Source organism: Cygnus atratus, chromosome 1 (assembly GCF_013377495.2).
Source record: "Cygnus atratus isolate AKBS03 ecotype Queensland, Australia chromosome 1, CAtr_DNAZoo_HiC_assembly, whole genome shotgun sequence".
NCBI classification, from domain to species: Eukaryota; Metazoa; Chordata; class Aves; order Anseriformes; family Anatidae; genus Cygnus; species Cygnus atratus.
Window position 1 is genome coordinate 163,706,943 of NC_066362.1, and position 22,951 is coordinate 163,729,893.

The 22,951-nt window shown below is 38.1% G+C and overlaps 1 protein-coding gene across 2 annotated transcripts in view; it reads right to left on the reverse strand.

The window, feature by feature from the left end:
* Window positions 1–2,254: 2,254 nt before the first annotated feature.
* Window positions 2,255–22,951, reverse strand: part of SLAIN1 (SLAIN motif family member 1) — a 51,686-nt gene continuing 30,989 nt past the window's right edge. For both annotated transcript variants that reach the window (XM_035561286.1, XM_035561287.1), the window contains exons 3-7: window positions 22,584–22,733; window positions 20,006–20,344; window positions 9,578–9,742; window positions 7,409–7,688; window positions 2,255–3,210 (exon numbers count right to left, since the gene is read on the reverse strand). In XM_035561286.1, coding sequence (XP_035417179.1) covers window positions 3,135–3,210; window positions 7,409–7,688; window positions 9,578–9,742; window positions 20,006–20,344; window positions 22,584–22,733 — 1,010 coding nt within the window. In that variant the 3' untranslated portion in view covers window positions 2,255–3,134. The remainder of the gene's footprint in view (window positions 3,211–7,408; window positions 7,689–9,577; window positions 9,743–20,005; window positions 20,345–22,583; window positions 22,734–22,951) is intronic.

Consider the following 22,951-nt stretch of genomic DNA (forward strand, 5'->3'; position numbering starts at 1 on the left):
AGATACTTAACAAAAATACTTAAAACAGCAAAGCTATCCAGTTACTAAATCCTGACCTGATGAAAGAACATATTGCAGGGGACCAGAACAATTGAAAAGGGAAAGATAACTGCATTGTTTCTAAGAGTTCAATGTATCAAAAATGACTGCTTCTCCAATTCACGACACATTTTGTGTTGTGAAATTAAAGAATGCAAATCGCAGACAGTTTGGCACCTTTCTTTAACATGCTGTCTTCTTACATAAACAACACTGGAAAGAAACATATGCAGAATTCAAATCAAGAGCCTGGAAAACAGACCAGCTTTAGCTACTAAAAAGAAAACATTTTCAAAGTATATACTGCCCTCCTGTGTACAATTCAAGTATTGCCGCCAACAAGCAAGTCCTTACCTCAAAACTTCAGAGTAACGTGGGGCTGTGATAACGTATTTAATGGAGAAGTATGGATAAAATCCCAGCACAAGCGAACATAGTGAAGAGACAACTCAGACCAGGGCTGGTACAGCCAGCAATGAGCAGAAGCTGATCATTGTAACTGGTCTCCAGACAGTTTCATCAGTTTCAAAGCATCATCTTTTATGAAAAAGACCATGCCGGTTCCCTATCACCAGAAGTCACAAGAGTTTATTCATTTCAGAACTGCACAGGTACAAATGCACAGAACAAACTGTGTTTTAAAATAATATGCACTCTGATAAGCTGAGAGGCACAGCATGGTGATAGGGTCAGTTTAGATGGGTTAGCTCTGCTTAAGCACTGCTTGTGCCAGACAAAAATTGTGAACTGAAAGAATTTGTCTGCATTTACTGTAGGTTAAAACCATAGAATCAGAGAATGGTTTGGGTTGGAAGGGACCTTAAAGATCACCTAGTTCCAAACCCCTGCCATGGGCAGGGACACCTCCCACCAGAGCAGGTTGCTCAAAGCCCCATCCAGCCTGGCCATGAACACTTCCAGGGATGGGGCATCCACAACTTCTCTGGGCAACCTGTTCCAGTGCCTCGCCACTCTCTGAGTAAAGAATGTCTTCCGCATATCTAGTCTAAATCTTCCCTCTTTTAAATTAAAACCTTTACCCTTTGTCCTGACAGTACAACCCCTGACAAAGAGTAGGTACTAGAAGGCCACTGTAAGGTCTCCCTGGAGCCTGCACTTCTCCAGGCTGAAAATCCCCAGCTCTCTCACCCTGTCTTCATAGGAGAGATGCTCCAGCCTTCTGAGCATTTTTGTGGCCCTCCTCTGGACATGCCCCAAATTCCTTCTTGTGCTGGGGGCCCCAGGGCTAAATGCAGGTTCTGTAGTTCTCCTTGTCCCAGGCAAATAATAAAGCAACACCAGAGCTGCCTCTACATCCCTGCCACAATCAGTCTGGAAGCAAAATAAACTGTTCAAGATAACTAAGATTGTCCAAGAAATGATTGATTTATGTAAGCAACAGTAATTTCTTCCAATAAAAGTTTCTTATGAACAAGATGAGTTCCATGTGCATGTACTGAAATACTTACCTGTGCAGAGAGAATTTCAAGAATAGTTTTTTGATAACCTCCTCAATGATTCTACTTTTTTTGTTTGCTTTTTTTTTTTTTAACTGGATTGAAAGGACTAAAGTGTGAAAAAATAATTTTTAATCTCTTTTAAATAGTACTAAGCTGTACAGAGGTATTACTGCACTTAGATACAATCACATATCACCGTAATATAGGTTTTACTTACCACTAAATTCTTACCTTTTGTTTTTCATTTTATTTTGCGCTTTTAATAAAAACAGGTCCCCAAGCAAATTCAGAGATAAATCCATGGCAAAAGAAAGGCTTGGTACATTGCAAGTCACATTTGCACTTGCAGAATCTGAATATTAAATTGCAAAACAAAACAAAACAACAACAAAAAAAACCAAACACATAATTGATTGATTTAAAAACAATGTTTACCTGTCTTCCAGGCAAATTATGGCTTCATAACTTGATTAAAAAAAGAATTAAGATGAACTTACTAATTGCAAAAATGCAGCATAATATAAATGTTAAGTAACAAGAACCCCAGCAGTTAAGTAGATGTCAATTACTAAATTCTGACAATGTTTACATTGCACACTCAAGAACAGCATTATTGCTGAAATAGATTCTTTATTTCGGAAACATTCCAAAACAGCAGTATACACAGTTGTAATCAAATATTAGGTCATATGCCATTATAAGAAAGCATTGATTAGTGCAATTGGAATTTGTAAAAGATCTATCAAAAAGATTTATTCACATTAAAACTCATTTTTCATAAGCAACTGTTAATAAAACATTACAATTTTATTCTTTGTAATAAAGTATTGAAAACCAAACATAGTTGTAGAGATCATTGTATCTTGGTAAGTGCAACGTGACTTATGCTGCCATTTTAAATACAAAACACTATGACAATAAATTAACAATTGAACAAACAGTGAAAGACCAACAAAACCATGCTGACCCTGCTGGATGGCAGTTTCGAGTGAATGCTACTTTTTTTGTGCTTCTGCAACATAAATATACTGCTTTGTATTGCCAATGGTACAATTTTGTAAGATATGTTCCTAGCGCTAAAAAAGTACATTACCCCAAAAATATTATTTATGGCACAGAAAAGTTAGATTATCTCTCTGTTGTTCAAGATTCAGGCAAGTTTAAATGAAGTCAAGTATATAAAAAAAATGTACTGGAAACACTAAAAAAAAATTAAACACATACATTAAGTCCCCTCCAAATTCAAAATAAATGCATGATGCCTTTACAAGGAATAAATTATTTTAGAATTTCAGTATGGCAAAGCTGCTGCAAAAGCATTAGCTCCAAGTTCTTTCAGAGGAAATATTCTGGTACTTTGCACATATATAATACTTTCTTCAGTTCTATGTGATAATACTGCCACTGTTAGTCTGATAACAATGCAGCTGTTCAGGTAACTGATATAAGTGCAATATTCAGTATTTGATAAGATGTTCATTTTTTAAAAAATGGCATTGCATTATGGATGTTTACATATTAAAATCCCAGGGGAAATAATACTGCACGACCCTCCTTTCCCAAGTCATTGTTACCCAGCCAGCTGGGTAATGAAATCCACGTTACTTATTTTCCACTGTCCATGGGCATCTTTCATCAATAGCAGCCATCTCTCCAGTTTCCTTCCCGCATCGTGCTCAGTGATGAAAGTGGCTTAGGAGGCTGAAGAAAACTGTATGAAACAAATCACAGAAAAAGACAAAGGAAGTCATATTTCATGTGAAAGATCAAGGTAGCAAATACCATTCAATTCTGTAGTGATATTGGCTTTGTAGCTTGCTTGGAGACTTCACTCTAGCATATTCCTGGCTACATATTAATGCAAATATAAAGACCTATGGTGAAATTAAGACCTCCAATGAGATCCCATTAGTGTCACTGGATAAAGGATTGCAAAAAGGAATTTAGTGAATAATCCTAGTGATACATGAGACCCCTCAAAATGGGAAGATTTAGTTCTTTGGGTTAAAGGCTCTGAAAAATATAAATCTAAACCTATCTTGTCACTATGGACAGCGCACATTCCAATAGAGACAGACAGCAAAGATGTAATGGGAAATACTATCCAAAAAGCTGTCGTGCTCAGCATGCTCTCAAAAAAAAAAAACAAAAAAAAAACAGCATTTATAGAAACACTATGCAGGCACTAAGGAATTTAGGCATCTTATCAGTTGAAGAACTGTATCAAGTCCTGCTCCAGCTCCTCTTATCCAAGACACATGATTACACGTTTCCATCACATAGCCAAAGTCAGAGAGCTGCCAGTTCCTACACCACTACCCATGCAGAGAGCTCACAGTCCTCCAGCCCCACACCCTCACACCTGGGCTGTATCTCCCATTAATGAACAGGGATTTATTAAAAAAATCTTTGCTGACCATCTTCCAAAACTGCCAGGTTTTTACTAATGAAGTAACTGTTTTAAATAATATTAAATAAGCAAACAAACAAAACAACAAAACAAACAACTATTTGATTTGGCCTAAATGTCAAACCACTAGTGACAAGACAAACATATTTTAATTACACCACAGTTTGCTGAAAATAAACTGTCCCAATTCTGTGAAACTGTTTCTTATAAAACCAGGTCTTAGGCCTTGTTCTCTCACTTCTCTACTTTTCCTTTAATGGTAACTGCTGTAACATACTGATGCCTCCTCTCCCTTCCAAACATCCTTGCATGGAAAAAAGCAGATGTATGTTGTAAGAGAGTCAGTAAGCCAAGAGCAGTCATCAGAGCAGCGCCTCACGTCTCTGCTACAACTGATTTTCTTAGTGGCCAAAAAATTACACTTAAGTAAAAAAGATGGGTAAACTTAGGCTCAGCCAAGATGTTTTTGTGCGTCTCTACTTTGTTGCAGTATTCCTTATCTTTGCTATAAATCCAGTTTATTATAAATCTAGGCATAAAATATGACCAGCCTCTGCCTTGTTCTACAATTGCTGCTTTGATTTCTTTTTTTTTTTTTCAGGAAGAAAAAAAAAAAAAACAAACAAACATATTTAACAATGTAATAATGTTCAAGAGAAAACAGAGAGGACAAAAGTAATGAAGTATTAGCTAAGACGAAAATAAGCATAAGAATACTGCTGCTTATCCAGAGCTCAATTCCTGCTTAACAGGAAAACACACCAACATTTAAAACTGCTTCAAAATAAGCACAAGCTGTCAGTATGATGCTACATCTTTTGAGATAACAAAGTTTTGGAGGGTCTGCAGACTCCTTCAACTTACCTATCATCAGCTGGACTGCAGTCAGCCTGCTCCAGCACAAGGCAGCAGGAACAACCAAGCCTCCCACCTTCACTCCATGGCTGCATTTAGGTTGCTGCCATGCCTTTGCCTGTTGCATGGGATGACCTAAATCCACGCCTGCTGACTTGACAACCCGGGTTAGCTGAGACCTGCCTCATCACTGGGCACTCGTCTGGTGACGGGGACTATTGGCTGACCCTCGTCACTGCCATGGCTCTGCTCTTCTTTTTTGGATACTTTGGGGCAGCTTGGCTGTTCCACATGGCTCCCGGCTCACCTTGCCCCTGCCACTGTCCTCCTGGGTGAAGATGGAAAGTGGAGGACTGGCAGGTAGGGGAAGTAGTTTAGGAAGGTAGGTCTGCAAGAAGTCTAGAGCACGGAGTTGGACAGGGCTGGTGGTTAGGGGGATCCATTTAACAGAAAAAAAAAATGTTGCCTCACTTATAAAGCTAAACGTAGGTGGAATGTACTCATTACAATTTCTTTACACTGCTTTGGGATGCATGAATCTCTGATGATAAGGAGAAAAGCAGGTAGTATTTAGCCAAGTTGGTTATTTTGTCTACAATAATTTTATTTTACAAATTGTCAAAAGCACTCCCTCATGTGTTTGGTTCTGTGCAGTAAATACTGAAGTTCACAAACTTTAGGGCTTATGTAAAGTGTCTAATAATCTATTTTAAGTATGTACAATACCAGTAACTTGGTTACATAACGGTCTGGCCATGGGTAATAAAGACAGTTTTGCTCTGAATGTGCACTTCTTCCTGAACACCTGATTTATTACTATATATATATATATATTCTACTTTCAATGAGGTTACAACTAAAACCATTTAAAGTTTCCGTATACTAATAGAAGCTAGATTCTTGAACTGATAATCAGAAATATCATTCCTTAGAAATGACCACAGTGACAAAATCAACACTGAGAAAATCTGCCTCTCATGGCTGACTTCCTTCCAAGAAAATTTTGTATGCACTGAAGCCACTTTTATTTTCCAAATGAATAAATAAAATGAAACTAGGGTCTTAAAGAACTGTTGGCTGACCTCCAATCTGTCTGTGCTTTTAGAGTCCTATAAACTTGTCATTCACACAGTGTAAACACAATCTATCTTCCAGGATCATTGGTCTGGTTCTACAGCAACATATGATGCTGCTAAGGTACATTTAAAGGTGAGAAGATGGGAGCCCAGACTTTCTGGACTATAAATAGCTTTTGAATTAGATAAATTTGAATGAGCTTCTAATAAAAAAAAAAAAAAAAAAGTGTTGAGACTACAGTGTTTCACCCTCCCACTGAAACCTCTTAATTTTTTTCATTTTTTTTTTAAGGTTGTGTCTTGTAGGAAGAATAAAAAAATAGCAAGAGACTGGTCTTTGTGGCCCAGAAAGTCTTTGTTTCTCACATGTTGCTATGAAAGATTTAAGAGTTCAGCAGAAGAACATGAAGTTGAGGGAAAAAGAAAGAAAGAAAGAAAGAAAGAAAGAAAGAAAGAAAGAAAGAAAGAAAGAAAGAAAGAAAGACTTCTACTATGAAGAATTCTAACAGAGAGAGATCCAGCAGAGAGCAAAGAAGGTTATAATAGAAATTTCATGGTAGTCTCCATCAAAGAAGAAACCTGACAGCTTTTTATCAAAGTTTCACTGCAGTTGGTCAAAATCTGTTGTTAGTCGCATCAGTGTAATCCCTTAGTAACTCAACCAAAGAGAGAATGCGAGCAATTGAACTTATTCCGGATCTAGCAAGTACCTAGTGAAAAGCATAAAAATGGTGAAAGCTAAACACTGACAGTTCATCCAACAGAAAACCAGGTGGTCAAGCAGCGGGCCTTCACAACAGGAGGGATGCACGTGATGGGAAGAAATAGTGGGAAGAGTTGACAGAAGTTGATAAAGAGTTTCTTTTTGAGAAACTTCAACACCTATTAATCATAGAATGTATGACACATAGAGCTAGGAGTTTAACTCCCAGCTGTTATAAGGTGATTAAAACATAATTCTTTCTTCAGGCTTATTTTATTGCTTACCCTAAAAAAAATATTTGGAGACAATTCTCTTGCCAAATGCAAAAATTCATTTGTTTAGCAGTATAGCTTGCCTACTGTTTCCCAGCTGGAATTGACAAGATGCTGGTTCATCCCAAGAGGAAGACATCCAAAATACCTCCTTCCTCATAATTCTGTAACATCACAAGTTGTATTTTTACAGTCTGTTGCTTTTTACAGCAACAGGCATGCAAATCTTTCTCATGCTCATCCTCAGAGCTTGAAATAGCAGTTGGCACAAGTCTGGAAGATGGTGATTCAGATATACTAATGCTACGAGATATCCATTTGTTTTGATTTCTTACTGGTGGGTGGCATTACATTCTTATTTTCATGTAATTACACTCTATCTGTAACGCAGTTTATTAGAAATTACCAGCAGGCATTGTCCATTGCTATTTGTGGACTTAAATCTTCACTCATTCACTGACTCAGCACTAGGAGCTAGAAATGCTTCTCCTTTATAGCCCAGATTCATACTCCAGAGGAAAATAAACAAATAAACAAAACACAATCCATGCTAAGGCCAGCTACACAGGAACAATGGCCTGTTTAACTCTTACCTTCGAACTGGCTGTGCAATTTTACTTCTGGGTATGCCGCTTCCATTGATGGCCAACGAGGGTCTTGGAAGAGCACTGCGCCCCACAGTCCCTTGACTAGCAGTCTTGTTTGGCATTGGGATCCCAGTGTTAGAATATAGCTGTAAATTGTTGGACACTGGAATACTACTGCCTTGTACAGTTGGGCTTACATAGGCAGTAGCCTTGAGAGGCTGCCTGACAGACACTGGAAAATGTCCCACACTGTGAACTCTGTGCTGAAGCTGTCCTGGCGATGGAACTGTTAGGAGAGGTAGAAAGGAAGTAACAAGGTCAGTACCCAACAAATGAGGCCAGGTAATAATGCTCATCTCTATACAAATCTAACTACAGATAAACACATCATTATGCAATTAACTTGCTAATTATAAACTACTGAAGAACCCCCTGGATCCAACACTCTATCCTGCACCGAACGAAAATACCCTGATCCATCCCCACACCAAACAAAAATCCCACCCCTTATTTATCATTCTTTCTTCCCTCAAAGAGGTTTCATTTTCCATTAAAAGCACACTAATTCCACCTATGCAATTAGAGCTTTAAACCTGCTGAAGCTCTGAGTTAATTATTTTTAGATCATTTAGATTTTTTTGAGATTGCTTGTAACCGTATCTTGTTTAATGCACGTTGCATTAAAGCATTACAAAACATCACAAAAGTCTAAGCTTTATTTATAAAAACAATCAAAAGGCTATAAAAAGGTCCCAAACATAACAGCATATTCCAAAGCTGATGCTATGTAAACTATCATTTTAAATCAATGCTACCCATTCCAGAAGCTTTATATATAGATTCTCTACACAATTCTGCCCTCTGGTGTACATCAGACATGCATCTATTTCAGAGTCCACATATCAAGAGCAAACTGTAAAAAGCCTAAAGGACATAAACTGACTACCGCAGACAGGCCAATCCTTTTTCAACTCTTTGAAAAAGGACATCCTAACTACATTTAAATATACGGTTGAAGAAACAGATATATGAATCAATTAAACAAGAATGGCAATATATTGCTATGGAACCCTCATCATAACACAGCTCCTTAAAAAAGCCAATGCTGGCACTTTTTTTTTTATATTTTTCAAAAAAGTTATTTCAGAAGAGTTACATTTTACACACACACATTTACATACATAAACACACAGAGAAACCTGTATTTTTAAAGTAGTAAGTAAAATTAAACTCTCAGCACACTACCATGCAAGTTCCATGTGGGACCCTGAACAACTATTTCCAATCTCCTATTAGAAAAAGACAAAAATAACACAAACTAAATCCAGCACTAAGGTATACTATCAAGAAAAGATTCAATTTAATCTTTTTGAAGACGTTTGAAAATTCTTCTCAGATTTGAAGGAAAATACACAGAGGAACAGGTTTTGCCAACTTCTCCCTCCAAAACCTCATAGGAAATGGGAGGCAAAAGTTCAGTTCCTTCTCCTCCCTGCGTCAAATGAAAGCCACTTTTTCCATTTCCCACCAGAGTATCTCAACAATCATGCTAGAAAAGAATGTCTTGTTGACATTCTACATTCATAATTCCACATCCAATAGATCAATATTGCACCCCTTCCATCTGGAAGTCAACTAAATTAAACTAATTAGAGACATTTTAATTCACCCACTCAACAAGTATGATATACTTGAGGATATAATCCTGCAGTTACCACATCTGCACGGAACAGAGTGGCTCAAATTCAACAGGAGAGAGGTCATGTGTTTTGAGATGGTATTTATACTGTGTACTGTAAAATACAGCACTGTGTAAATTACCAAGAAAAGCAATGTTTTAAATTCTAGTATCAAAGCTGAAAAACTAAGCTTATATGAATTAATTGCATTATTGGTTCTTCTATATTACTACTACTACTACTTATTATTATTGTAATTTTAGTTGAAAGGTTGACAAAAAAATGAGTGGGCAAAGAAAATAAAGGTGGTGATGACATTCAATACTGCAAGATTGGCTAGAAGTTGCCTTCCAAACTAGCAGCTTTAAAATCCTGAGCTATATTTAAATCCAGTGTAAAAGGAACACAGCCTGCTTTTAATTTTTCATAAAGCAGGGACATATACTTTACCACTCTATTGATCCCTTGCACACTGCCAAAGAACACAGGTACTTACTACACGACTGCATCCTTGAAATCCCATTACTCGCTCCATGTAGATTGGAATCAAAGCTCTGACTGTTCCTCACAGTGACTGGAGAACTAGCAAAGCCAGCAGCATTGTTAATGGTGGGAGTACTTGGCATCCGAGCTAGGTTCGGCATGCTTCTTCGGAGTTTATCTGAAGCAAAAGAGCACAACATCCATAGTCATGTCAGAATTTGCAACAAATACAAGAAGCCTCTGAAAAAAAATCTGTAAAAAATCAAAATTAAAACTGAATTCCTTCAAGACAAAGAAAGGTTTTGCTCCATAGGAAGAATAGGAATACATAATTGACAGCCTACCAATTGAACCCTTCTGATTATTGTAATACCACAATTATTCACAAATCATTTATAAAACATCGATAAGCAATGCATTTTAAGGATAACAAAGATCTAAACACTACAGTGTAATAATAAGGATGATTTTCATGTAAACGTGTAAAATAGGTCAGATGAATCATGCCCTAAATGTGCCTATTTCTTTGCAGTGAATACGAAGGCTTCAGTGACAGTCAGAATATCTACATTGTGGATGTCTAAAGACAGGTGAGATGAATCCATCATAAGTGACTAAGTCTTGCTTTCAGGTGCCAATGAGATGCTAAAAAAATCTATTCAGTACCTAACCTTATTAGCATGTTAGGTTTCTGCAGGAGGCCATGCACAAAACCTGCTAAGTCGTGATGCTGTCAGTTGCTTGGAGACCTGGGTTGACATCAGGATTTTCAAATTTGGTGGGTCTCCCTCCTATCCCACTTGTGGTGTCTGATTTGGTGGGCATTTTCAGAGCAGGCCTGTAGGATAAGGTCCTGCATAAAAAGAAAGCTGGAAATGAGATATGTGGGGCCAGGCTCAACAGCTAACTTAAGTGGCTAAGAGACTGGAATTCTGAATTGCCTCCTGTGCTGTGACAGACTTCAGTAAAGCACCAGTGTGTGGAAATAACAGATCATACATTAAGTCCTGTTTGGTAATAAGACTAATATTGGCCTCAAATTTTGTGCTGCTGCTGACGTGGCTACGTTTCCTGTGGTACCATTCTCAGTGCAGTCCACCAGCTCGTGTCCCTGCAGTAGGTTCCAAAGCATGGTACAGATCTGTCTCCAGTTCTTACACCGCAACAGAAAGCAAGGGTGCGCTTTTCCTGTAAAACGCATCTGTGACTTCTCTCTTCAATTGCAAACAGGGCATTTTGAGATTACAGTTCTGGATTTATGCACAGGAATAACACTTACATCATACATGGCTCGGAACTGCTGTTTTGGGTTGACCTCTTAACCCACATGGGGCAAGTTTAACTCACAGAAACAACAGATTGACTTAGGAGTCTCTGTTAATCAGTTCACATAAATATATAACCTATTTAGCACTATCATGAGCTCCTCTAATCCTTAAAGCTGATAACAATTGACGAGTAATAAGAAGTGACAGTATAGTTCTATCTATACAATGTATTAGTAGTCACTAACAGTAACTTAAGTACATATGATGCCTATGTACCTCCAGTGAACTAAGTCACATCACAAGGCTACAACTGTAGCTGTTCTTATGACTGGTCCTCATGATAAGAACTGGTACAGGATTCTGCAAATATTCAAAACATCTTTGCATTTCAAAGGTCCAGCATTTCTAACACCCTCATATCCCAACTCCCATTTAGTAGTGCCTACCTGCCCTTGTTGGTCTTCCCTTCCATACCAACTAAGGTTGACTTGCATAGGTGGTCTAACATAGAAAACCATTGCTATCTAGGAAATAGTTTACATAGCCCTACTCATATTTTTGAAGTCAAACAGTAAGTGTGGGAGGTAAGTCTGGGAGGTGTTCAGTGCAAGAAAAGGGAAGTTTTGAGTTCCCAGAAACTAGAGCATAGCTAAATCCTAATAAATCTTTCCCAATATGAAATAGAATTGGAAGAACCTCTCTAAAGGGTAACTCTTCATCAAAGAGTTAGAGGTGTTAATGCTTCTGTGGCTCATCACTGACACTGGCAGACTGAAACTCTCAGTGGTATAGCAACAAACATTAGCAAAGCCATTACTATCGTGATTCAGGTAAGTATTCATATAATTGGTATAGTAAAAACACAGCTGTTATCAGGCTTCCAAAACTGTCCTGGGGATGTGAACAATGGCATCCACGTAGCTACTGTGTGCTCTTATTTCTGAAACATTCATGATTTTGCAAACTGGAAAGGGAGCTTCCCAGAGCTGCAGAAATTTCATGAACATAAGATGTCTGTAACTACTGTTTATTTTGAAGACCAGGCCAACCCTTTAAACTCCTAGGCCATGAAATCCTAGGCTAAAATTACAGCACTTGGCAAAAAATCATTTGAGCAGTAGGATGGTGGTAGGGTAGATTGCACTGCATAAAGTAGATTTTTGTCTAATACTATCCATGTATCACACAGTATAGGCCAAATTCCTTGGAATCTACATGCTTTTTCACTCTGGGACTGCATCAGCCACAATAGGAATAATCTGTGCCTAGAACTGTCCAGTGGATGCAGCTACAGCAGCAGGAAAAAAAAAATGTATAGAAGTAGCTTGGATTTCCTCTGTGGCAAGGGTAGCCATTTCTTTTGCCTTCTGTTCATGAGTCTCTTCTTGTTCCACCAGTCTGCTCTGCTGATGATTCAGTCCTCGGGCAGCAAATTCCTGCTGCACCTGCAAATTTTCATCCATCAAACATCTGCATTACTTCTTTGATGGTTCCTGTTTTCTGCTGAGATAAATGGCCCTGAAAAGCAATGAAAATAGCAGGTCAGTGTTATGTTTAAGGAAAACCCAGAAATGCTCATCTCAATAGTATTCTGCAGCTTTCATTTCCTTGGATGATGCATTCTCTTTCATTTCTTTCTTGAAGTTTGTTCTGTCACGCGTTCCCCTCCTAAGAACAGTGGAGAGTCTTACAGATGTTTTCAGTGAAAAACTGTCTTCTGTGAGCGTGGTATACAGAAGTAGACAATGGGAGTTATGTGATTTTAATATTATTTCAGGCCACAGATACATGACTAGGTATGAACTTGCTGGAAATCTATGAGAAGAAAACAAAAATATTTCGCTAAGCCACGTTCCTCTTCTAGAGCCCTTTGCTCTTCTAAGACTGAAGAGAAAATTAACAGAGAGAAGGAGAGAAGCAGTAGAGCTGCAATCAGTTCATTCTGTTAGGGACATGTGGCTTCTAACACCAGTGAGGAATTCCACAGCACCTGCGCCTTCCACAGTATCAACAGCTATTGTGATCCACTACTGAGTCTCATCTAAAATTTGGGCTGAGATAAATATGATATTTAAGTAGGATGCAGCCATATAAGGCAACACAGATGTATCTTTGCCTTTCCCAGCCTTCTTTGAGATGTATTAGCATGACCTACAGACTCTGTATTACTGAAATTTTTGAAATGTGAAGTACAAAATGCAACGATAGGTCATGCAACAGAAGTAATAATCAGTTTCTGGTTATTACCACCTTCTCAGAGTAGGTCATGTGTATACACACGTGCTTGTCACTTCATGAGTATTCTTTAGGTTGCATGCATTGCCCACGTTTCTCATATCTGCAGCAGAATGATCCACAAAAAATCTCCTATTGCATGTTTACACATCCTCCTCTATGTCGCATCCACGCTGAACTGCACGTTGCCTACAGCACAGGAAAAACTAGGAATTACGAAACAGAGGTCCTCTGCCCTCACCTGAAAGTGTCCATGAAAAGACCACCCCATAGCACAGATCATAGATACCACAGCAAAGAAACTGGTCAAAAAGCAGGCAAAAATGTCCCTTATCTTGTAAAATATTCTATGAAATTACAGTAAAGACAGCAGTTTGCCTCCTACCCAATTGCTTCAGTTCTGATTTTTCCAAGAACTTCCTCCCCAAATGCCATTTCTTCTCTGAAGTCAGCCAGGGATCTGCAATCCAACATCTTTCTGGCAGGACTCCACAACAGGCAGCACCTGCCTGTTGTCTTCTGGTTCCAGCTCTGTTGGTGGCCTCCCACGTTTCACCATTTCTCTCCTTCCTCTGTCCAAATACTATCATCAGCTGAAGATTAACATCCATGCTGCATGCAGTCAGGCTTTGTACTTGGAGCAAAGCTGCACCACAAGAGGCAAGATCTTGGTGGGCTGCCAGACTGGGAGTTCTGATCTTTGGGTTTCCTATAGAGGCTCTTGAAAAATATTATCTTCTCTCTGCCAAAACAGCTTCATCCTCTGTGCTTCATCCACTAAAGCACTTCTAGCAGCCCATGATTATGAATAATTGTCTCTAAATTATGATCCCCTCAGATCTCACAGAAGTGGCCCAGAGTCTGAGGGAACAGTTTTGAGAACAGATATTTCCTAGAATACTAGGAAAGATAAAAATTTTGCCAATGCAACAGGTCCTTATGCCATGTCAGACTGAAATATCCAAATAGTATATATAAACCTGTCAGTGATTTCTAGAATTGGAGAAAGGTGTTAGCAGACAGCAAGAAAACAAAACCTAAAATGAACTATGGGAATACCTACTGGAGGACTACAAATGGACGGCCAGCAGCTTGCAGATTGATTAGTCTGTATCCACTCTGTAAAACTGGCAGGTTATCAGCATAAGTGTTTTGAAAGAAGGATCATTTGTCATATATTTAATAGGACTAACTAGTCCAGATTTAAAAACACCAAACTGAGGTTAATTTGGACATTTAATGACTAATGACAGGAACAAGACTAAGCGCAAGCAGAGGTTATGTTGGATCTATAGTGAAGTGTCTTAAAATATATTTATTCATTCATCGTTTTTTTATTTAGGTGTTGTCGACATTTTATTTGAACAGATTCACATGCCTGACCAAAAGTGCACTATAGTTAAGGAATGTGATACAATGAATCATAATTATTTTGTCTCAGAGAAATCAATATCATTGTTTAAGCTACATTAGCAGTTTCTTTCACATATTTAAATCCTTCACATAAACCCCGCAAATTCAACCCCACTTTATCTGTACCAAATGCACAAAGAAGTTAAGGAGAAAAAAAAAAAAAAAAGGAAAAAATATGTGGTTATCTATTATTAAATATAATGCTCTATATTATTTAGATATTCAGAGTTTGTTCTGAAATCCTTAAAAAAAAAAAAAAAGCACCCAATTACGACTTCACCTTAAGGGATATATACTGTTAATTTCTCTTCCTCATCTTCAAAGACCTGAGTTAGTATATGCATTACATTTGTTATGTTTATAACATTTATAAATGATGCTTGTAACATCCTAAATACACCAGGGCCTAGTTAAAGATCTGTGGAAACATCAGTGGTGTAAAAACACAAATACAGATTGAAAATTAAAAATAAGTTTTTCAGTTAAGCAAGAGACACCATTCTTCATTATTGACAATATTTACATTTTGCTATGTTGAACACTTCGATTTTACTCAGATTTATTACTTCACTTCATGCTGGCATGTGTCTCCCTCCATAGATCCATAAAGCATATTAAAGATTTTTCCATTATCCTTCCATGACTTCTTTCCACTGTTCATTATTCTCAGTAAAACTTCAGGGATGACTGACAAAGTTTTTTTTTTCTCCTTTTCTTTAATAGTCTGCTAAAATTTCTTACTGATTTCTCTCTTCCTTATGGAACTTAGAGAGAGGCTAAGAGCAGAAAAACATCCAGTAAATCAGTAAGAACAGGCCTTTTCTCACCCCTTCAAACACACAAATCAAGGTCAGTCTATACTGAACTGGTATCTAAACACAGGCCTACTTACTGACCCTAAAATGCTGCAATTGTACAGGAAGAAAGAGAGAGAGGAAGGAAGAGAGAGAGGAAGGAAGGAAGGAAGAGAGAGAGAGAGAGAGAGGAAGGAAGAGAGAGAGAGAGAGGAAGGAAGGGAGGAAGGGAGGAAGGAAGGGAGGAAGGGAGGAAGGGAGGAAACTGTGCACTTTCAAGATGAGGCAAGGGTTTTGCAACACTTGATGTTCATAAAGTTTTGTCTGAGAAAAAAAGTATTCCCCAGAAGTGTAAGCAATAAAATAACTCATAACTAACAACTTCTGAAAAGAGAAAGCAATATTTTTAAAATGAATGGTATTGGTGACCTGTTTATGAAGGTATCAGCCAGGCTACAATGTTAAAAAACAACATGAGACATTAATGGAAAATGCAAATTAAAATTAACCAAGAAGCACACACTGCTGCTACTCAGTGAAGGATGTATTTTTCATCTGGTCCTTCTTAGTGCATTACAATAAATGTCTTTAGCTGGAATAATTTTGTCTAAAGTAAAAAGTTTCCAATTTTCAGATATTATACCAATGGGCACTTTAAAATGCACATGAAAAACAGAGTACCAGGACAAAATTTTATCAGTAAGCTTATCTAAAGATCTGGAAAATGGGCTTGAACACTAGAAGACCAGTTTCTTTTTCAGTATCTCGTCTACCCTGGATTTTCACTGCTCAGGACGTTTTCACAGTACTATCGCTCCATTACTTCTGGTCTCAGAAAATCAGAAATAATAAAAGGCATAAATATTAACATCTATTAAAAAGAATAAAGAGATGAAACAGAAATAACAAATAATAATTTAAATAAAATTAAAATTAAAGAGATACTCGTGTGCCACAGTTACAAAAAAAAAAAAAGACAAAATTGATTTAAGGAGAGGGTATAATTTAACGAACAAACAAACAAACAAACAAAAGCTTTTCTATTAGTGAATTCTTGGCAGAACTGGAAATAAAACCTACTAGAAAACAAACATAGCCTATACACACTACAGGCAACGACTACAAAATGTTGTTTTAGAGGTAACATTGGGTATGTCTCCAGCCCGTGCTACAGATGGTCCTAAATACTTTAAACACATATTAACATATTTACATTTGCACACACCTGCCACTTTATGTTAGTATTTACGAGGCAGCGTACAGGACAGGTCCCATTCATTCAGACACTTCACTAGTGGGATAAGTGGAGAAGAAGAACTTGGGCCTGAGAGAAAGGGTTAGATGGTATGGCATTTTTAAATAGATGTATGACAATTTAAAGCATGGCAGAGTGTTAAAATTACAGCAATGGGCAGCACTTTGCTGAAATACACTGGCAAGAACAATGACAGCTGGAAAACATCTGTGAGCATACTTTCACCCCAAGTACATGATGACCAGGGGCCACACACATGAGACTGACAATCTCTCTGTTGTCTAAAATGCCATCCTGTGAATGGAAAATAAGCAGATCATTGGCTCTAGTGGACCTCCACACAGAAACATAATGCCTTTTGAGAGATTCTGTTTTGTCTAAGGCATCTGAACAGCACTGACAGATGTCTCTGGTGAAGTCAAGCAGGTGCACCAGGGCACCTCATACAGCGGCAATTGCTTATATGTGGGCAGCTGAAATAGGCACTGCATTCACATGTGGGCACCTACATCCCAGCATCTAACATAGGTGTCTCCATCAGTAAGGCAGATCCCATCCAATACATGTGTATGGACACACAAAATGCATCCTAGGAATAAAACATTCCTTACTCATCCCTTAAAAAGTCCAAAAGCATTTACAGCAATGAATCAGAAGTCTTATCTGCTCAGACCTTTGCAAGCCCAGTTAAGGGAAATGGCAAGGAGAAGCAGTCACCTCAGTCCCCAGAAGGCATGCATGTCTGCATCTGCACAGTCACCTTGACTGCCAGCCTCTGTTTGCTGACAGCTCATTCCCCTTGCGGTTTCCTTCAGGCCAGCATTAAGCTCCTCTCAGCCTTGTCAAAACAACTCTGTTATGGGGGTGACAGCTTGGGGACTGTCTTCCCAGCCATTGGGAACCTGGCTATGGCATTTGAGTGCTTGCTGGGATGTTCAGTCTAGGTAAACATTTTATCTTTCCCATTTGTTTTCTTGAAGGCACTTCTTAATCCAGTTTCATATGAAAAAATATATTAAAACTACTCAACATACACACAAGAGTATACTCTTAAAATTTAAAAGTATTGAAATTTTCCAAGTTCATCACATCTTCAGCATATTTTTTACAATACAGGTAGTACAGGTCTAAAGTTAGAATAAGTATCTCAACTAGCATACCATGCCAAACAAACTTCACTAAGGGCAGGTAGAACAGTACCACCGATACTGTTTGTTCTTAAAGGCAAAAAAATTGTACTCCAGCTAAACACATAGACAATTCTGGGGGAGGCAGTGCCAAAGCTAAACACTTTTTTTTCTTCCCAGACTGAGAGCCAAAAATCAGTATTTATTTGCAAATTACTCTTCATTTATGGAGAATTCTGTGAATGACTAGATGAACCAGTGGCCAGACTGTTGACACTATATACAAGAACACAACTGATCTCTTTGGAGGAAGAGAGAGAAGTACTGTTGTAATGGCAGTATTATAGCACAGCATGGTGAAAGTGCAATTTGGATTAATTATCCATAATACTTTCCACATATATTGAAAGGAGGGACTTAACAGTTTAGCCTCTCCTTCTATCACACACTCTTTCTCATCTGCCTTGGTGAAGTGTAACAGTGTGAAACATTGTCCACCGTATTGAGGTTCAGACAAATTCTTATTTTGCAGTCTATCTCAATTTCAACCTGTAAGAGTTCTTGAAAGACAAAGAAATTGTTGCCAAGATGATGAGAAGTGTGAATGAGAAGATACTGTCATAACACTACTCAGACATCTTTAATACAGAAAAAAAAATAAAAATAAAATTACTCCTTGTCTGCCAATAAAACACAGCCAAAGTAAAACATTTCTCATGATTAGCATTTTCTATTTCTGTTGATCACTGCTGCGTGAGTCATAGGGTGAAGGTGCAGAAGATAAAGAGATAATTCTCCTCTAAAGATAGTGGTACCGTCTATTATAGGATTGTCTGTCATGCCAGCAAACAAGTAACTGGAGCCATACACGTTGATTTCCTAAGCAACACCAACCAGATGATCCATCACCTCAAGGTTTTTGAGAAAAAAGGCAACCAAGTGATAAAATTGGTGGCCTTTTACATTTACATATTTTCTAGTTAATAGTAAGAATTTTGTTATTTTTAGTGTGCTGCAAATATTTTCTGGGATTTCCATGTAGAAATCCAATGCCTAAGTTCTAATGACATGAACATGAAAAAATCATTGAAAAAGGCTTTGGGAACCACACAGAAAGATTGCAGCACAACATCCTGCCCACATTCCTGAATCAAAAATGTCCCATAGCCTTCCTTTCTCTCTCCCAAACAGATTTTCTGCAAGCAGTTCACCGCTATTCCATTCTTGTACCTCACTGTTGAGAAAAATAACATTGGAATGAATGTGGTACATATGCTGTACCGACAAAAGCCCACATCGTTGTACTCTGCATTAACTTTAGCCTTCTTTATGTGCTGCCACTTGTCGATTATACTTTCATGCTGTGTCTTACTTTCAACACCAGTGCTCTTGGCACCAACCTGTCATGCCTGATTTGTCAGGAAAGTAACATGCATACCTGTAGCACTCTATAAATAGGAACTGTTTCGAACAACACATTTATTTTCTTGCCCAAGGGTGAGCTGTAACCTGTAATGTTACAAACAAGACCTTGACTGAAAACTGACGGTCTTAAATTAGCTTGGGGACTGAAGGAACAGCAAAGTAAGACACAGCAGGAGGAAGAAAAACATCATCATAATAAGGAACGAAAAGGAAGGTAACAGCAACAATGGAAGGAAACTTAATTCTTGAATAAGTACTGAAAGAAAAAAAAAATCAGAGACTCTGAAACACATCTCAGATGCAGTGCAAAAAGCAGGAAGGGCTCAGGGTAGTTTGGGAGTGACATTATCTACTACTACTTCAACAGACTGTCCTACCAGACTTGGAACAAGAGCAGAGCATTCACCCTTGTCACAAGCCCTCATCATGCATTCACAGCAAAGGTACATTAATGGAAAAGTTAGGAAGTAAAAAAGAGAATGTAGTTAGGAATGAAATGTCTTGTAAATATTTTGTATTTTGATGGATCTGTGAAAGCCATACACAGGCGAAGCACAAAAACCTGATCAGCTTTTCCAGCCAACCAGAAGATGCCTGGAAGATGCTCTTTTTCCTTTTTCTTCTTTCTCCACTTGTGCTTGTACGATTTTACACAGAACATTTTATTGCTGACTAAAGTAATTACTTTCATGACTGAGTCACAGATTACATTTGGTAGCAAATTACCTAACAATAACACTCCTCTAATAACAAAAAGTCACAATCATTCGCACAGGTTTAAAGTGGTTGTTGCAATTAATGGACTGATCTAGCGGTCATAAACTAAGCACTTTACACTTGGTTTTCGCAACTTGATCCTTAAAACTGGCAGTTTGAACAGAGAGGCACAAGGAAAAGACTTTCTCAGAAAAGCATGCAACCCACCTCCATTAATCCTATTTGGTTGCTGCTCTGGTGATTGGGCTTGAGGAGGATAGTAGGGCTGCTGATAAGTACTTGAAGGGAAGTGCTGGGAAGTTGGGCTTCTCCTGCAGTCCCGAATACTGGAGAAAGTCTGTGAATGTGGGATTCCTCTCTGGAAGGGGGAGCAGCGGGTGAGGCGCGGTTGTGGAGGCGGGAGTTGGTCAAACTCTTCCTCGTCCTCAAGGCTATAGCGATCATATTCCTGGTCGCTGCATGTCCCCTTCTTTCCTGAGTGCAGTGATACACTCGAACTGTGTCTTGACACTGACGCTGAAGTTGTAGCATAATCTTGTCTAAGGCCTGTAAATTCCAAGAAGAGGATGACTTGGTTTCTGCTAAGGGATCAGCTCTTAACATACACTTCAATCCTGCAGACTCAGCAAGTAAGCAGACATAATTTTACAGCAAGAACTGGATTGGCAATGTAACCAAGCTGAAGATCTGCTACAGGATTCATCAGATCTAACTTTCAGTATCTCCCTTTCAGGTATCTGAGCCTGAATTACTTCCCTTGAGATTTCTTTTTAATATGTTTTTTTAAAAAGAAAAAAAAATACAGTCATCTCCAAAATGTGTGAGTCACCTTAGATGCTTCTCTTAAAATAACATGAACTGCCCTCAGGTGGTGCCTATTTATTTCTCTACCAGTGAGAAGACTACATGTGTATTAAGTATTTAACTTCTAAACACCCTAAATCAGAGAAGAAGTCAACATTCACACAATTAGTTTTCCAAATCACTATTATACTTTTATATTCCTGCAATAAAAATGCTAGCAACGACATTTCCTAAACATATAAGCCATGAAAATATTCCAGCTCTCCAACCTCTCTGAACCAGAGTGAATTCCTGCTACCACCCAATTTCACGTAAAAGGGTTGGAGGTAGGTAGCACTGTCGTATTTTAGACACGTGCATTTTACCACATTCTTCTCAAAATGTCAGTTGTTGAAAACTATCCAGTTATTAGCACTGCCCCAGAAGAGCAAGTTTGCTCCAGGTCAAGTGAGGGGGAAGCATCCACAGCCCTCCCACATTCCCTTTTTCCTGACTGCACAGCAGCTAGCCCTGGAAGGCATCACCTTTCCAGCAGCTGAGTAATTCTGTGAATAGCTGGGAATAACAACTTCCTTAAATTTATAAGAAACTCTCAGCCTTAACAGATGTCTTTATTGCCATAATGGAAACTACTTAATATGCTTGTTTTTCCCTCTTGAGTGGGAGTTTCTATTCATGTATGTGAAGGTGCATGCATGTTTACATGCACGTATAATGCTACCACTTTCTGCGGGATTAAGTGGACAACGACCGTCATTCAAAGATTGTGTACAAATTGCTATGACAAGAATGAGATACAACAGCTATGCTGGAAATAGATTAGAAGAAAAGCAGTATTTTTTTCCAGTTTACCAATGACCTGATTTCTTAGAGAGCTAAGTACCTGAAGTCTTTTCTAAACTTAACTCCGAAGGAGGAGAGAACAGATGTCATATAAGTACCACATTCCTTCATATCTTTGATAATCATAAAAATATATATTTTTAAAATTCTTGCACATAATATCAGAAATTTACCAAGCTGTGACAATACATATTCACTAGTTGAGAATTCAGCTCCCTTGGAAAGTTTCATACTTGCTGAATTTCTCTGCTGAATGTAACTAGTGCTACCAGACTTACAGCAAGTTCAGTTGCTGACAAGGCCGGTTGGTCTGGCCACATTGGATCTCTTATTTTCTTGCTCACATTTTATCTTCATTTCATGTAGTCAGGTATTATTTTGCACTGTCCTTCAGTCATCATCTCTGAACTTCCTTTGTTTTTAATAACATAATTTCCTCTTTTATGTCTTACTTGGCACTAATAGAAAGTAAGAAAGATACTGTCTGTTCTCTGAATGAATTCTAAGTCAAATAGTCTTTAATAAAATATTTTCCATAAATTACTATCAAGCCAGAATATAATGCCAAAAAAGCCCTTGGGCTCAGATTTGTGCATAATCACAAGTCTTACACCAAGATGTCAAATTGCTATACCTCAAAATTAAGAATTTAAAGGGGAATTCATATCAAAATTAATTTGAGAATTAATAAAAAGAAAGTAGGGGCAAAAAAAAAACCACAAAAAACAAACAAACAAAACAAAACATGAGAACTGCTTATATTTTTCCTTTCTCATGACATGTATGCATGAAAAAAATGCTTTAGCATCTCCCTTCTTCCTCATACAAAATAATTTAAATAGTATGGTAAAACATTGTAAAACAGCTAACTAAAAATGTGCTCAAGGGGTATGGAGCTACCAGTTGGGATTCAGCAATACATAAGAATCATGTTTTGAAATATCCAGTACCCTTAGCCTGAACCCAACAATGTTGACACCTTGTGCTTGCAGGTGAAGAGTTAGTCCACCTGCCACTGAAGAGGTGACACCTTTTAAGAAAGGTCCAGTTGACTGAGACTAGACAGGAGCAGTTCTGAGTGCCATGGGTAATCTTCCTCAGATTATTCTGAAAAACAATTAAGAAAAAAGTCACCTACTCTCTTCCTGTAGACGAGCCATGATCTGAACATCAGTGAGGTCCTGCAGTTTGTATCCCATGGAGATGGAGTCATCCTCCAGCTCTGAGGTGCTCAGCTCACTGTCTATTGATGACTGTGGGCTCAAAGGGGAACTTCTAGAAATGTAACCTATGTAAAAAGAACACATAGTCTTTAGTTTGTGAATACGTCTGGCCATTTTTCATTCATGACTAACTTTCCTTTATATTACAGTAGCTGAAAATATTCTATATATATAACAGATGAAAACCTTCAGAACTATAGTGCAACCCACTAACAATTTGCAAAGGGACTTGATATTCATAAGTATAGTAACAGATCACGAATTCCTCTGCTTGTTCCCAAAA